Here is a 15,999-nt window from a genome sequence, read left to right as displayed (position 1 = left end):
TTTAATTAATATTTTACCAGAAATACAGAGTGACATAAAAATGCCAATTCCTTTCAAATTACGGCCACGATACGCGACACGGTCAACAAGGGACCTACTGCCAATCAAATGTGTCAATTTGCTTAAGATTGGATAAACCAAACAGCAACTAAAGCACATAATTTGATGAAAAATGTATACCTGACCAAAAGGTGGCGCTATGGAGTTCATCCAAGATTGTCATATCCACTTGTTCAGAATGGAAGCCTGATTACATGTATTGATTTTGGGTTGATTCTGATCAATTATGTTTAAGTTACAACAACTTTTATGTTCATGGCGAGACACCGAAATTTGACAACCTCTGACAGCGACGCCCTTTGATAAGAACTTACAGTTTTCTCTGTCAGTCATCGTCAATGCCTTACCTATTATCTCACCAACTTTGAGATCAATAAACTGATCTCGTTTGGAGCACAGATGCATACTACAAGACATGACAATTCCTGGTGCCAACAGGTGGCGCTACAACCGATCCTGAATATTCCACCATAGATGGGTTCAGGCTCAACCTACAATCATGCACATACGTTTTCGACCACATCAAATCATGTATTGCTGAATTACAGCCAATTGATGTTTGATGGCGAAGCTTAAAAATGACCTCAAACTTCGCCGGATCACTACGGTCACGCCCTCTGGCAGAAACTTAAAAGCTTCGCAATTTAGCGTCGGCCATGTGTCTAGATTGTACAAACCAAGTTGTGAGCCAATCTGATAAAATCTCTAGGAGGAGTTCGTTAAAGTACGAGGCCTAAAAATGATCAGAATTCATGAAAAATGAAATTTTCTGTTCAAAATGCCGGACTTCATGTGTAACTTAGACCATGGGTCCAAAAGACTTTTTTGTAGCTCTTTGTCTAATATAATACACACATAAAGGTCATTGCTGTAAGTCAAACCATATTGTGGGGCTCGTCAAAAAACATAAAATAGGTGGCGCTATAGAGCCCATTCTTGTGGACCCATGCCTGTCGCCCATAAAATACGTAATTTTACGCGACTCTGGAAGCGTGTGCAAAATTTGGTGAGTTTTCCAGCATTTTAAGGCCTCCAAAAAGGCAATTTATTTACGGCGAGAATAATAATAATAATAATAATAAACATCACAGATACAATAGGGTCCTCGCACTTTCAGTGCTCGGGCCCTAATAATAATAAACATCACAGATACAATAGGGTCCTCGCACTTTCAGTGCTCGGGCCCTAATAAAAGGCTTGCATTATTCAGTTGATTTGTAATGAATCCAGTATGTATGACATTTTTGTTTTTGTAATTGCATTACAGAAAATCACAATATTCTAATTTTCTGAGACAGTCCTGTAGATGATAGAATGAGCCTCAATTTATTTTTCTAGTTATGCCCATTTAATGTTTCATGTGGCCTATAGTTTCAAAACACAAACCTTTTGAACAATGAGAACAAGTAAAATAAAGCAATGGCATTTAAATTAAAATGACCATGTTAATTAAAATACTGTACCCCCTCCCTCCCCCAAATACAGAAGACTAGTGCTCCTGGCTCAGAGAGGGTGACACCACCCACTCAGAAGCAGGAGTTTTTGCTGCTACAGTATTTTATTTAACATGGTGACTTTAATTTGAATGGCATTGCTTTATTTTACTTGTTCACACTGTTCTAAAGGTTTGAACATTTTAATATCCCATGCCAATTATTTATTTTATTCATTGTTGTTATTGTTCCCAAAGTCTGCTTTAAAATAAAGGAAAATATTGACATTTGAGAGTGTTCCACCTTTTTACGAAAAGTATCGAAAAGTATCGAAATACATATTGGTATCGGTATCGAAACAGAAATTTGGTATCGTGACAACCCTACAGCACGTAAAAATAAATCCTTCAAAAAAAGGGAATGCACAGTGCGTACGGGATTCCGGCTGGCTGCGCCGCTGCATTATATACAGTTTAATGCACTGGTAATATGCGCACGACTTTGATCTTTTTTTTCTTTTTTTTAACTTTTTTGTAGGTGCGCCGTCACCTTAATGTTTTTAGCTGCATTTTCATCTGGGTTTCTGTTGCGCCGCCACCTGTTTAGCTGTGTTTTCATCTGTTTCTGATGCGTTGACACCTTAATGTTTATGTTTGCATCTGTGTGGAGGTGCGCATAATAATGTCACCATATCTGGAGTGCGCCGTGCGCACGTTATCCAATTTGTCACTGCAAAGTTGTGTTTGAGGAAAAAAGATTTTTGAAATACTTATTGGTAGTGGCAGTTTATGGAAATGGACTGCTTTGTCCCTGCCCTTAACCCGGTAAAATTCATTATTACACCCAGGAGGCTCAGGAGCAATGCAATAATGACCTCCGACTTGTCTTCTTCTGTCCTGTCGTGGCTCTTGCTCAGTCTCCATCTTGTCTGTCTGTGAAAACTGTCTCCGTCTTTGACTGTCTGTCAAATTATCTAGGCTACCTCTTTTACTCTATTGATCACTAATCACTGTCTTTATATATAACCGCAGCAGCGTAGCAACCTCAGCACGGGCCCCAGTGCAAGATATATTGACGGGCCCTAAGTGCATGTTACTAATTAGGCGTACCCGCGCAATAATGCACCTGCATGCATGCGCTCACCCCCACTATGAGGTCTATATAGATTTTACCAACAGTTTGTTAAATTTTACAATCAAATAAATGACTTGGGTTATTGTAGCCTATTAGAAACTTTTTAAGAGGTCAAGATTCTAAATGTAACAGCCCAGCTTTGACTCACCTGCCAACAGTCTGCAGGTGAACAAACCTCACCATCGCATCAGACAGCACGGGAGGAGCTGTCTAATACATGCAGTGCTGAAATGACCACAAAATCATTTTTCTTACAAAGTCAAGAGTGCATCGCTACATGATAAAGCTTAAGGCAAGAGGAGATAATAAACATTAAGTCAACAATAGCATGACAAGACAGAAGAGAGATTATTGTTTTTGTTTTTTTTACACTTTATTTTAAGATCTTCCGACCAAACCGCAACAGTGCGTAACGTGAAAAACAGACCTCTGCTGTAGGCTATATTAGACTAATTCCTTGAAAAGAAAAAAAATCTAAGAAAAGGTTCTTAGAATATGAACCTGAGGTTTAACACAGGGTGTAGCCTACTAAACAAAAGATTAATTTATAAGTTCAGTGAAACGGCATCTTGCGAGCCTTGCGCTGGGCAAAATCCTGGATTACATCCCCAAATGTCCAACTCCCTGGCTCTTAAATTTTCAATGGAGAGGATAGCTAAGCCACTCAGCCGCTCCTGACCCATGGAGCTCCTCAGGTAGGCCTAAATCATTTTTAACTTTGAGAATGATCTCTCAGCTGACGCCACTGTCACCGGCAATGTGAAAAACAAGAGGAGCGCAGATCGGGGGGCTTTTTTTTGCGCGCCTCCTTTGATGCCGCAACCAGAACGCGTATTTACGGTGGTGACTGCCGCCCATATGCAAAAAGTACATTCAGTCCCGTCCTTGAGTGCCAAACAGACACCAGTTGAAGCGGACGGTGTGCTGCTGCAGGTTGCAGGCTGCTGCACAAGTCCACTGCGGCGCCCGCTTGTTGTTCTGCAGAAGTCGGGGTTTGTTAAAGCGACGAAACGACGTCGTGCGTCCTCGTTTGGCTTTAAAGCCTGAATTATGGTTCTGCGTTAAATCGACGTGTAGCCTACGCCGGAGGCTACACGGTACGTTGCGCATCGCCGTGTACCCTACGCCGTAGGCTCTGCGTTGGTGTAACGCGGAACCATAAATCAGCCTTTAAATCGTTTCAACGAGGACGCATTTCTCAAATTACTCCCAACTTTCTGCTTTCGGCGCTGCAGTTTTGATAGGCTGTGTTGGCAATTAGTGTTTGGCACATTCCTGACAGAGCTCGTCGTTTGTGAAAAACCACCACTTGGGACTTTACCAACGGTTGGTTTAATACGGCAAGTCGCCCGGGCCCCAGTGCGGTTGCACGTGCTGCACTGACTATCCCTACGCCACTGTATAACCGTCTTTATATGTCACTATCTCTATCTATAAATGTCTATCTTTCTCTATCTGGATCTTTTTCTGTCTCTATCTTCCTCTGTCTCTGTCTCTGTCTCTCACTACCTCTACCTCTACCTCTGTCTGTGGACTCCCGTGAAGCTAACCAACCCCGTGACGTCACGGCCAAGATGGCGGCGTCCGTGCTATGAAAGCTATAACGGGAGTTCTTTTTATTTTTTATTGTATTACGTTTTTCATGTTTATTACATAATTGGTGAATAGAGTGGATATCCATTTAGCAAATAATGTATACTTGACTGACTGCTTCATTTCCACTTTAAAACTAGAGCCATTTCTCAATTTCAAGTACGCCAAGTTTGGACTTGCGTACCTGGAAAATGTACTTCGGAGGACAGGAGGATGAATTTTAGTATTTCTGTAGGAACAGCAGTGTATTTGTGTACTTTGTGACATCACAGCTCAGCTCACGAGCTAAAATATATTTTAAAAAATCTGTACAATTGAATTTATCATAAAATGAACATTTGTATTTCAGCCATGTTATAAATAAAGTTAGGTGGAGGTGAAGAAAAAAGGCTCTGTTTTGATAACTTAACCACAAACATAAAGTTAGGAGTACAACATTCTCACATGAAAACATCCTAAAATACAAACATTATCTTTGAATCCTCTCTCTCCTGCCATTAAGTCCACTTCATGCAAAATGCATTCTGGGATACATTGCCATCTGAAGTCCAAACAAATCTCCACCGGATGAATCATTGATAACGTGCACAGGAACACGTCAGGGGATTTGGAGTGTACTTGTCTATATGCAGACTCTAAACTGGAACTAGATACAAGGACATGGATTGACGAACATCCTTGGGCTGTTCTGAGTACTATTTTATGGCTCAGGAGCTTTAGTAGGAGATCACAACAGACATTCAAAGCTGTGGCCCACACCCGCATGAACAAGTGAGTCCACATCCCAACATGTCTCACCGAACGAGTGAAACACGCTCGGCTAAGATGAGGAGCGTGAGAGCAGATGAGTTATTACAGCGTGTAGGACAAACCAGAGAAGAGCGCTACATGGGACTTAAATGACGGGGAAAAAAACTCTCTTTCAAGTAATAAACGTAATGGGGGAGGAGTTTTTAATTTGTCATCACTGAATCTACACTGCCACCCAACCGAGGCCGCCGACATGCCATCTTGTTTACCAGCTAGAACAAAGGAAGAGTTTGAAATCTGGATTTCCACGTGATGAAAAGATATCTGACTATTTGGGTCAAGATCTTTGTTAGAGTATATATATATATATATATATATATATATATATATATATATATATATATACATATATATATATGCAAGGTATGATGTGATATGATGCAAGGTTTGTTGATGAGTTTGCCAAACTACTGTCAATTATGTGCATGGATTTTGATTGTGTTGTTTTAGTGGGTGATTTTAACATTCATGTTGATAATCCCAAAGATGGGTGTGCTAAGGAACTTTTAAATATTCTGGATAATTTTGGGCTTTCCCAACATGTCACAGATTCAACGCATAACCGAGGACATGTTTTAGATTGAATTATTTCCAAGGGTCTTAATATCTCAGAGGTTGTGGTGAACGATGTTGCTCTGTCTGATCACTACTGTGTTTTGTTTAAAATGACCACTGTTGCCAATCCTATGAAAGGTGAAGCAGAGGTAATCAGAAAGCGTTATATAAATGATAACACCTGTGCACTATTCATCCAGGGTTTTACACCATCACCAACCCTTCCCTCAGTTCTAGTTGATGACCTTGTTAATAGTTTCAGTTCCAATGTTATGACTGTTATTGATTCTATCGCCCCAATTAAGACCAAAGTTCTGTCCGGGAGGAAAAAGTCACCCTGGAAAAACGCAACACTAGTTAAAGAACAGAGAAGGATATGTAGACAAGCAGAACGCAAGTGGCGCAAAAACAAACTTCAGGTATATTACAACACTTATAAAGAGAGTCTTCGCAACTATAACCAGAAACTGAAGAATGCAAGGCAATCGTATTTTTCAGAGATTATCAATAGAAACAGTAATAATGCTCGCACACTGTTTTCTGTGGTAGAAAGACTGACAAACCCTGCAGCCTCAATCCCACTTGAACTGCTGTCAAAAAAGACCTATAACGACTTTGCTGACTTTTTCACAAACAAAATATTACAGATAAGACAAGCAATGTGCAGCTCCCCCTCAGGAAGGATAACACTCTGTCCTTCCTATCCTTTAGTAAAGCTGGGACAGTTCAGCGTTTTAAATTACAAAACCCTAACGGAAACAGTTTCAAAATTAAAGCCCACAACATGCTTCAAACTTTTTTAAAACAGTTTTTAACTGCATAGCGCCGGATGTATTGCAGATAATAAATACTTCTCTTCAAACAGGCCAGTTTCCCCAGGCCTTGAAAACTGCAGTAATAAAACCTCTTCTAAAAAAATCAAATCTGGATGCTACAACACTTAGTAACTATAGGCCAATATCAAATCTGCCATTTTTGGGGAAAATCATTGAAAATGTCGTTTTCCAGCAAATCCATGCTTTTATGATGCAAAACAACCTCTTTAATGTATTTCAGTCTGGATTTCGGCCACACCACAGCACTGAGACTGTACTCATTAAAGTCCTAAATGATATTCATCTGAATAATGATGCAGGCAAATCCTCTGTTCTGGTATTACTGGATCTGAGTGCTGCATTCGACACAGTAGATCATAACATTCTTCTCAGCAGACTGGAAAAGTGGGTGGGACTTACCGGCACTGTGCTTCAATGGTTTAAATCTTACTTACAAGATAGGGCCTTCTTTGTGTCAATAGGAAACCATGAGTCTAAGAGAACCAAGATCACATGTGGGGTTCCTCAAGGGTCTATTCTCGGACCGCTTCTATTCAACATCTATATGCTACCCCTAGCTCAGATTATGGAACATCACAACATTTCCTACCATACTTATGCCGATGACACACAGCTTTATATTTCAGTGTCACCACATGACTACAGTCCCCTACTCTCATTGAGTAACTGTATTCACCAAATCAATGAGTGGATGTGCCAGAATTTTCTCCAGCTAAATGCAGAAAAGACAGAGGTGATCATTTTTGGCCCTAAAAATGAAAGGGAAAAGATCAGCGCTCACCTTGGCTCAATGTCATTGACAGCTACAAATCAAGCCAGAAATCTTGGTGTAATTATTGACTCAGACCTGAACTTAAACAGCCATCTAAAGTTTATCACTAAATCTGCCTATTACCACCTAAAAAACATTGCTAGAATTAAGGGGATTCTGTCTAAACAAGACATGGAAAAACTAATTCATGCATTCATTTTCAGTAGGTTGGATTATTGCAATGGCATCTTTACAGGCCTTAACAAGAAATCTATCAGGCAGCTGCAGCTGATCCAGAACGCTGCCGCCAGAGTCCTTACAAAGGAAACTGGACCACATTACACCGGTCATGAAATCACTACACTGGCTTCCAGTTAGTCACAGGATAGAGTTTAAAATCTTCCTGCTGGTCTACAAAGCACTGAATGGTCTTGGACCAAAATACATGGTTGATCTGTTAGTTCCTATGAAGCTCCCAGACCCCTTAGGTTCATCTGGATCTGGTTTGTTGTGTGTCCCAAGAACCAGAACCAAGCAAGGTGAGGCAGCGTTCAGTTATTCTGCTCCTCACCGGTGGAACAAACTTCCTGTAGACCTGAGGTCTGCTCCAACTGTCAGCTCCTTTAAATCAGGGCTAAAAACATTACTGTTTACTCAAGCGTACTCTTAAATTAAACTTACCTGCTGTACTCTACTGCCCTTATTTTTAACAGATTGTGCTTTTTATTATTTTACTTCTTTTCTTATCATCTTATTCAATCATATTTGTTATTTACTGTCTAATTATGTCGAATTATTTACTGTCTAATTATGTCTTGCCGCTTTTAATGTCAATGTAAAGCACTTTGAATTACCTTGTGTTGAATTGTGCTATACAAATAAATTTGCCTTGCCTTGCCTATATATATATATATATATATATATATATATATATATATATATATATATATATATATATATATATATATATATATATATATATGTATGAGGTATAAAAGTGAAGACTGTGTTTAAAGATCACCAGCTGTGTGTGTCTGCTATTTTGTCATGCTGTCTTTGTATGTTTATATACCGGTACTTAGATATACTTATTATATTTATATCATAGTTATATTATATTTATGATAGAGCTTACATCTTGTATTAAACAGGTTATTTTTGTAAAAATGATATATATTTATGCAAATTAGTGTATAGTATAAAAAATAAATACAGACATATAATTCATGTTTAGTTGTCGAAAGGGGGTGGGATTAAATAAATGTATACTTCCTCCCACTCCTTTTTGAACATGTAACTTGGAATATGTGTTTTGATGTTGTTTTTTTCTTTATGTGGTAGAATGCCCACCTGTATTTGTTTTCTTGTCTTTTTTCTTGTTTTTTTTACATGTTCGAAATAAACGAAAAAACACGAATGAACGAAAGAGTTTTTCTTCCCAGCATCCCCACTTGGGAATCATTGGATCTCTCTGCATGATACTGAAATGGTCTTCAGTTAAATGAAGACAAAACAGAAAATAATAGTATTTGGAGCCAAGGAAGAAAGATTAAATGTCAGCACTCAGTTTCAAGCAGGGAAGCTACAAACAAATAGCCAGGACAGAGATCTGGGAGAGGTTCTGGACTCAGACCTGAACTTTAACAGCCACATTAATAGTGAAGTCATTATCACCTAAAGAACATAGAGGATTAAAGGACTGATGTTTCAGCAGGACTTAGAAAAACAGTAGACTGAACTATTGTAACACTGTTCTCACGGGTCTCCCAAAAAAAAAAAAATCCATTAAAACAGCTGCAGTTAGTTCAGAACCCTGCAGCTCGAGTCCTCACTGAGTCTAAGGGAGTTGACAATATAACTCCAGTTCACAGATCTTTACACTGGCTTCCTGTCTGTCCCAGAATAGATTTTAAAATCCTGCTGTAGGTTTAATAATCTCCGAATGGTCTCGGGCCAAAAACACATGGACCAACCAGAACCCTCAGGTCGTCAGGGTCACACCTACTTTCTGTGCGCAGAGTTAGAACTAGACACAGTGAGGCAGCGTTCAACTTTTATGCTCCTCACCTGTGGAACTAACTCCCAGAATGCATCAGGGCTGCTGAAACTCTCACGATGCGTCCGAAATGCCATACTAAACAGTTTCTGCTTAGCTAGTGTCCATCAATCCACACTAATACATTTCTCCGGAATGAGTATGGATAGTGCATACTATTATACTATTATTTGTGCATACTGTACATACTAACGTTTCGGACGCACTAAAAAATCTCACACTGTTTTTGCATACTCATTAGGGTGGAAGTATGGAATTTCAAACGCAGCTTCAGTCACTTTAAATCAAAGCTGAAAACCTTTTTATTTACTGCTGCAATCCAGTAATCTCCCAAAATGCACTGCAACCTTTATTTCTTGCATCTCACTTGTTAATTATTTTTAACTGATGTCTGTTTGTCTTTAATTATTGCTTTTTAACTCTTTTTTACACTGATACTTTTAACTTTGAGTTTCAAAACTCAATCATATTTTAAATTATTACTTATTCTTCATATTATTACTAGCTTAAACTTCTTGCTTTTTATGTATGTTTTAATGTCTTTGTACAGCACTGTGCATCACCCTGTAGTTGAACTGTGCTATATAAATAAACTTGCCTTGTAAATGTCGGAACCTTATTTTAGCTTCACATAGGGGGTTTATGCTTTGATTTAGCACAACCTAATAAAAAAATGACTTAGTTTAATTGAATGCAAAAAAAGAAAAAGAAAATGTCACTAATATATGTCAGGCTTTTCTACATTTAAATGGTTTTTTAAATAATATACAGTATCTCTGTTGATTAATTTCCACCTCGTGATGTTATGCTTGCCAACCGGTCAGTTTTTTGCATCCAGTTATATAATCTAAGTAATGTTTTGGCAGGTTGCTTGTATGGTCAGAACATTAGCTGAATTGCATCGGGCAATTATTTATTTTTAAGCCTCTATAATTTGTCTCTGTTTGATAAGACTAATGCTTTGCTACCCAGAACTCCCTCGGATGTTTCATATATACACACATATATTTGCACACACTCAAAAGTTTGGACACCTAGTCCTTCTGAGTGAATGGCCAGGTTGATAATGAATCTTCAGCAAGAGGCTCGTAGCTACGCTTTGCCAACAGAGGAAGAAAGCCCTCTTTGAATTGGAAATGTGGGATTTAGCTAATTGAAGCTAATATGTTTAGATTTGTTCTGATAGGATTAAACTTTACTGAATTAAATGTAAGACAAAGTTACAAATTAAAATACACTGAGTCAATCAGTCTTGACTAAGGCTTGTGCATCATTTGCTTAATGGAGGATATGTTGGATGTCACTGGCTGGGAAAAAAAAAGGGCTTAATTCTTCCTGTGTGTGTTCTGTGTTTCATTATTTAAATATAGAAAACAAACACAATCATGCCAGATAAATCAACACACTTACAGCTCCTGGACTTGTCTGTACCCGTTAATGTGCTTACACAAGACCATTTAGAAAATTAAAACAAACAAAAACTAAAGATTGTTATTTACTCCTGCAGACCCTTCTGACATTGCGTTTTTTTTTCCCTCTTCCTATGGATGCAATCAGGAGTTGAGAAACTCAGCACCTGCGCTAGTATTTCCCCAATTGTTGAGTGGTGGAGACGCTCAGCACGGCTGCCCTGAGTCGTCGGCAGCCAATCCATCATCACCTGCTCCCTCAGCCCAGCTCATAACTCCATCACGCCTTTCAGCACACACAGATTGGCCGGGCGCCGTGGGGAACACTGCCTGGATAACTGCGTGCGAGACACACGGCTCTGTGACTGGAAACCGACCTCCGAGAAGCCCCTGAGCAAGGCATTTAACTTGCTCCTACTGCGGTAGAACCGCTCAAATAATAGCAGTCTGAATGTTTACTTAAACATGATGATAAGTTGATTTAAAATGTTCATTTCTTATATTAAATATGTTAATTTAAAAGGAGAATCAGAGCATTTTAGAGTCAGACAGCTGATCATGAACATACAGCGAATGATATTGTATAAAGCCTCTCCTAAAGACCAAAAACCATCCTGGGACATCGTGATTTAGCACCTGTTGGGACGTAATGACCAACAAATCTCTGGGAATCAATGAAATTGTAAAAACGTCCTCCTCTCCTCAGCTGTGATTCATGTTTCAGTTCTGTGTTCAAGACTGCTGTTTCGGTGTGGCGTGCAGTAATCACAAACAGAGTGCACTTTTATAATCCCAATAATTCTAGCGCTGATGAATACAAACCGTACCCTGCAAAGCCTCTGGTTTTAATACACGAGACTGTTCAAAATAAAGTGGGTTATTTTAAAAAGCAGGCTTAGAGCCAGAAACACAGCCATCGCTGAGTTAGAGCACTGGGGTGTGAACTTAACCTTGACGTTCATTAAAATGCTCGAAACAGGATTATTTAATAAGCAATAATGACGGCATTAACGGGCCAAGTATCTCGGTATCTCCCGGGGACTTAAAAATCCTTGTGATTAGCTTCAGCTTTCTGCATGGGGAAAAGTAATTAATTCCAAATGCTTGTCTTCGGTATGGTTGGCAATTTTGGCACTGAACACTCAACTTTTAGGCTCTGTGTCACACTGCCCAACCGAATATCCCACACGCATACACACACACATAAACATGCAAATACACGGAGGTCATGTGGGTTAAATCTGAATGACGGGACTTTACTGCACCTCCGTAGCAACTCTGGCCTATAAACATCACATAAACTGGAAAAGTCACAGATGAAGGCACATCAAAACATATGTAAGCTGCTTTCCCGCCACTGGGCCAAAGCTGGGTGTATTGAGGCCAAGCCAGGCCAGTTGCACTTTTATTGTCACTTCCAGTGCTTGACAGAGCGAATCGAGGCCGCCCCAGTCCACAATATATGGCCTCACTCTTCTGTAAGTACTTTAAATAAATGATTTCAATAGCAAACTCTAAAATATAATTAAAAAAACCTACATTTACCAGTTGTGTCATCAGAAACTTGATCGAGCTGCTGTTCAATAATACTTTGTACTTCTAACAAAAAAACATGAAACAAAAATACCACAAATCTTAAAAATGCTACGCTGACAGAGTTACATGACCAAGAAGATTACTTCACTACCAGTCATTCAAGCTGTAAATCTGAACACTAACCCTGAACCTCATATTTCTGCATATGTGCATGTTTAAAAATAAGTCTACTTACATTTCCAGAAGGTTTCAGAAATGTTGTTGACTTCATGTTTAGACCCTGAAGGACAGCTTTTAATCAGACGCTGTTATGGATGTGGAGCCGCTACTAATTAATTAGTTTTAAGGGGGGAAGGGGGCAACCCAGTTCAGTCAAACTCTTGTTTGAAACTTGATAATATTAAGTTAAAGAGAACTTTACATAACATACTACATAAGGAGCTATTTCAAACAGTCCCAGATCAGAAGATTTCTCATTAAAATGATCTGCATCTGAAAAGTAGAAAGATTGTTGTTTATGGTTTCCTTTACACTTTCCTGATATATGGCCAGAGCCATGAAGGTAAAGTATGCCTTGTGGCCCATAGAGCCGGTGTTTATCCCTGGTTTCTGTAGCGCAAACGAACAGGTGGTAACCACCGCCAGGATATGACGCTAGTCACTGGATACTTCCCCTAGCAAAGTTAGGTACCCGTTCATACACCTGGGTGAAGTAAAGCAAGCGAGAGTAAAGCATCATGGGCCCGAAGCCCCAACCACTAGGCCACTCCGCTCCCGTGAAGGTAAAGTGCCATATGACAAATGTTTTGTATTTTCCCTGAAATGCATAACAAGAGCAATCCATCACACCAGGAGACAGACTCAATCAAAGGAGGAAAATAAGGCAGACCCTTCTCATGCAACTGCCTTATGCATAATACATGCTTGTAAGAGATGTATAATACTTCAATGACACCTCACGGTGGATCATGTAAGATTGCCTCACTGCCTAAGGTAAATACATACGTCTCTTGAGGTGTTGTTGTTTGCTCAACATCGGCTGACAGCTCACACATCACTGCCCATTCTGGTTCGCTACAAAGAACTCACTAGTGTGGGAATCCGAGCCAAAGGAGGCCTAATTCTGCAGAAGCTGCCTGTCTTTTCCAATGATTTGCATAAATCTCCACGCTGAGAGGGCAGTGATTTAAGCAGGCTTGTCTGAAGGCAGAAGGAGGTGCAGACATTGAGATTGGTGTAATGCATGATTGCTTCCGAGCCAATGTTGTGCAGATGAAACTCTCCAGAGGCAGAGAGGAAGGCGCTTCGCATTAATCTGCCAATATCATCCTGCTGAAAATAAGGCATCCACTTCTCATGAAGGGCCACGCATCTATTGCATCTCCAGAAGCAGAATCTGAAAGTACAATGCACGATTCCCCTTCACCTTCCCTTGCATGCTCCTCTGCAGCAAAAATAAGAAAGGTTTACTTGTGAGCCCACTAACCATCAACCAATCTGAGCACAGGTCCATCGGGCCGCCTCCCCAGACAACAGACACACAGCTTGGTTTCTCCATTTTGATGTAGTGGGAATTAAAAGGCTTTGATATTTCAATTTCCATAAATTGTGCAGGGAACATACAGCACAGAGCTATTTGAAGGTAGAAAAGCAGAATCCAACCATGCCCGTTTGGATTTGCAAAGAAACGAAGGCACAAAAGAGACATCAAACAGGTATTTTCAGATTCATCTTTTTGAACCCGATACACTGAATTAAGGAAATCCTTCAGGAGGTGCTGCGTTTGCACGAGTGTAATTCAATGTGCTTTCATTACGAAAATATGATCGCGGGTCAATAGAGGCTTTCAGGAAATGAAAGATCCACAGAAGAAAAGGCTTCTTATGTATGACACAAGCTATGACACTCAACATGAGATGTGAAGAAAAAAAGGTATTTTATTAAACACAACAAAGATGTCGCTTTGATCTTTAGTTTGTAGAAGGACATACGTACATTTAGACGTATGAGAATTTGACTGTTTTGTTGTTGTTTTTTTGCCTTTATGTTGTTTTTTTTTCTCTTCCATATAAAGCATTATGGTTCCTCTGGTTTGAATTTGATTTTTAGGGGCCAGTACCAAGAGACACAGGAGAAAGTACCACTCGGTGTCATTCGGTGTCATATAATAACAAATCCGGATGAACAAAACATGGGACAACCATCCAAAATTTGTATCAAAATGAATTAATGATAAAATTAGGTCCACCCTTACCTAGCTTTTTCACCTGTTTTATGCAAAAAGGGGCTCATAATGTATGAAATACCATAGCATTGTACTCAAGAAGTCTTGAACTTTACCCCTCAATACAGGAGTCTCCCCGTACTGGATATAATACAGGCTTAAGGCTTTTCATGCAGACTAAATATCCCAGGGCAGCAGTCCAGTTGCATCTTTAATGAACAATACAATCAGGGAATGACTATTTAACTGTATACACAACTTTAAATTACTAGCATGGATACGTAATAATATGCTGAATGTCAAAGGAAAACAAAGGAACTAAAGATTCTGGGAAGATCACGGATTTTGTGCAGAGTTGACTGACATGAAGGCCCTGGTGTCTCAGAAATGAAGTTAATATATGACTTAATTTCAGTGAATGGATATCAATTAGGGATGCAAATTATCGATTATTTCATTAATTGATAGTTGATAACCTTATCGATCGATCATCGATTAGTTGATAAGCGGCGTTTTTCCCCCATCTGAGATACAAACTTTTTTTTGCTTATATAAAATACAAAGGACATTTTAATGTATTCCTTAATCAAATATTTATTTGATACAAAAGTAACAAAAAGACATTTTTGTACCACAAGGAATATAATATAAAGTGCACTTCAAGGCTATTAGTAGTAGCAGCAGCCATAATAGTGTCATTTGTGTCAAGCAAATTTTAAGTTCTAGTTACGTTTTAAGTTAGAGTTTTGGCAGTGTTCAAAATAAAATGATGAGACCTGCTGTATTGGAGCACATTTTCTTTTAGTTAAAACTGTAGCGGGGACAGATGTTTAGAGAAACCTATGTATGTACCGGGTGAAGGCTGAATTATGGTTCCGCGTTACAACGACGCAGAGCCTACGCCGTAGGCTACGGCGGCGGCTCTGCGTCGATTTAAGGCGGAACCATAATTCAGGCTTTAGGGGAGCATATCGGAGAACAACCAGAAGAATATAGAGTGGATTAAAAATAAAAGTTAAGCACTGAGCTACATGTGTCTCCCGTCTGGGCCATTGCAGACTCATTGCCTGAGCATGTTACTAAAACCAAACATATCCGCCGTGTCTTTCTTCTAACTTTATGTGCGCGGCGCAGCGCGTTGTGTCGCATTAAATGTGGTCCGGGCGTAATACCAGCTGGTGAAATTAAACGAAAAAAATAAATAAATAGATTAATTGTAATCGTTAATTTTAATCGGGTAATTTCATAACGGCAATTAATCGAAAATCTATTAATTGTTAAAATCCCTAATATCAATTTAAGTGTACACTATTTTCAGAACATTTTTACATGGGAACATGCTATGATGTGACCAGTGTGTGTCCCTCACCTCCTGTTTGGGGATGCTGACGTAGCCCAGGTGAGGCTTGAAGCCCTTGTACGGCTGCTTGGAGAACATCCAGTGGCTGCTGAACGTCTGACCGAACACGGGCTGCAGGAGGAAGTAGGGCTTCTCCGAGTAATTCACCACGACCACAAGCAGCGATATGGCCACAATCAGGCTGGTGGCAATTATTGGCTTCCTCTGTGGAGGGAGAGAGAGAGTATTTGAGACAAGTCTGA

General features: G+C 39.6%; 1 protein-coding gene across 2 annotated transcripts in view; it reads right to left on the bottom strand.

Moving 5' to 3' along the window:
• Positions 1 to 15,999, bottom strand: part of st6galnac3 (ST6 (alpha-N-acetyl-neuraminyl-2,3-beta-galactosyl-1,3)-N-acetylgalactosaminide alpha-2,6-sialyltransferase 3) — a 131,927-nt gene that overhangs the window by 74,596 nt on the left and 41,332 nt on the right. For both annotated transcript variants that reach the window (XM_061731939.1, XM_061731940.1), the window contains exon 2: positions 15,767 to 15,961. In XM_061731939.1, the coding sequence (XP_061587923.1) occupies positions 15,767 to 15,961 (195 nt within the window). The remainder of the gene's footprint in view (positions 1 to 15,766; positions 15,962 to 15,999) is intronic.

The sequence above is a fragment of the Cololabis saira genome, chromosome 10, assembly GCF_033807715.1.
Source record: "Cololabis saira isolate AMF1-May2022 chromosome 10, fColSai1.1, whole genome shotgun sequence".
In the NCBI taxonomy this organism is placed as follows: Eukaryota; Metazoa; Chordata; class Actinopteri; order Beloniformes; family Belonidae; genus Cololabis; species Cololabis saira.
The sequence above is the reverse complement of the archived record's forward strand: the minus strand, read 5'-3'. Positions and strand labels throughout refer to the sequence as shown.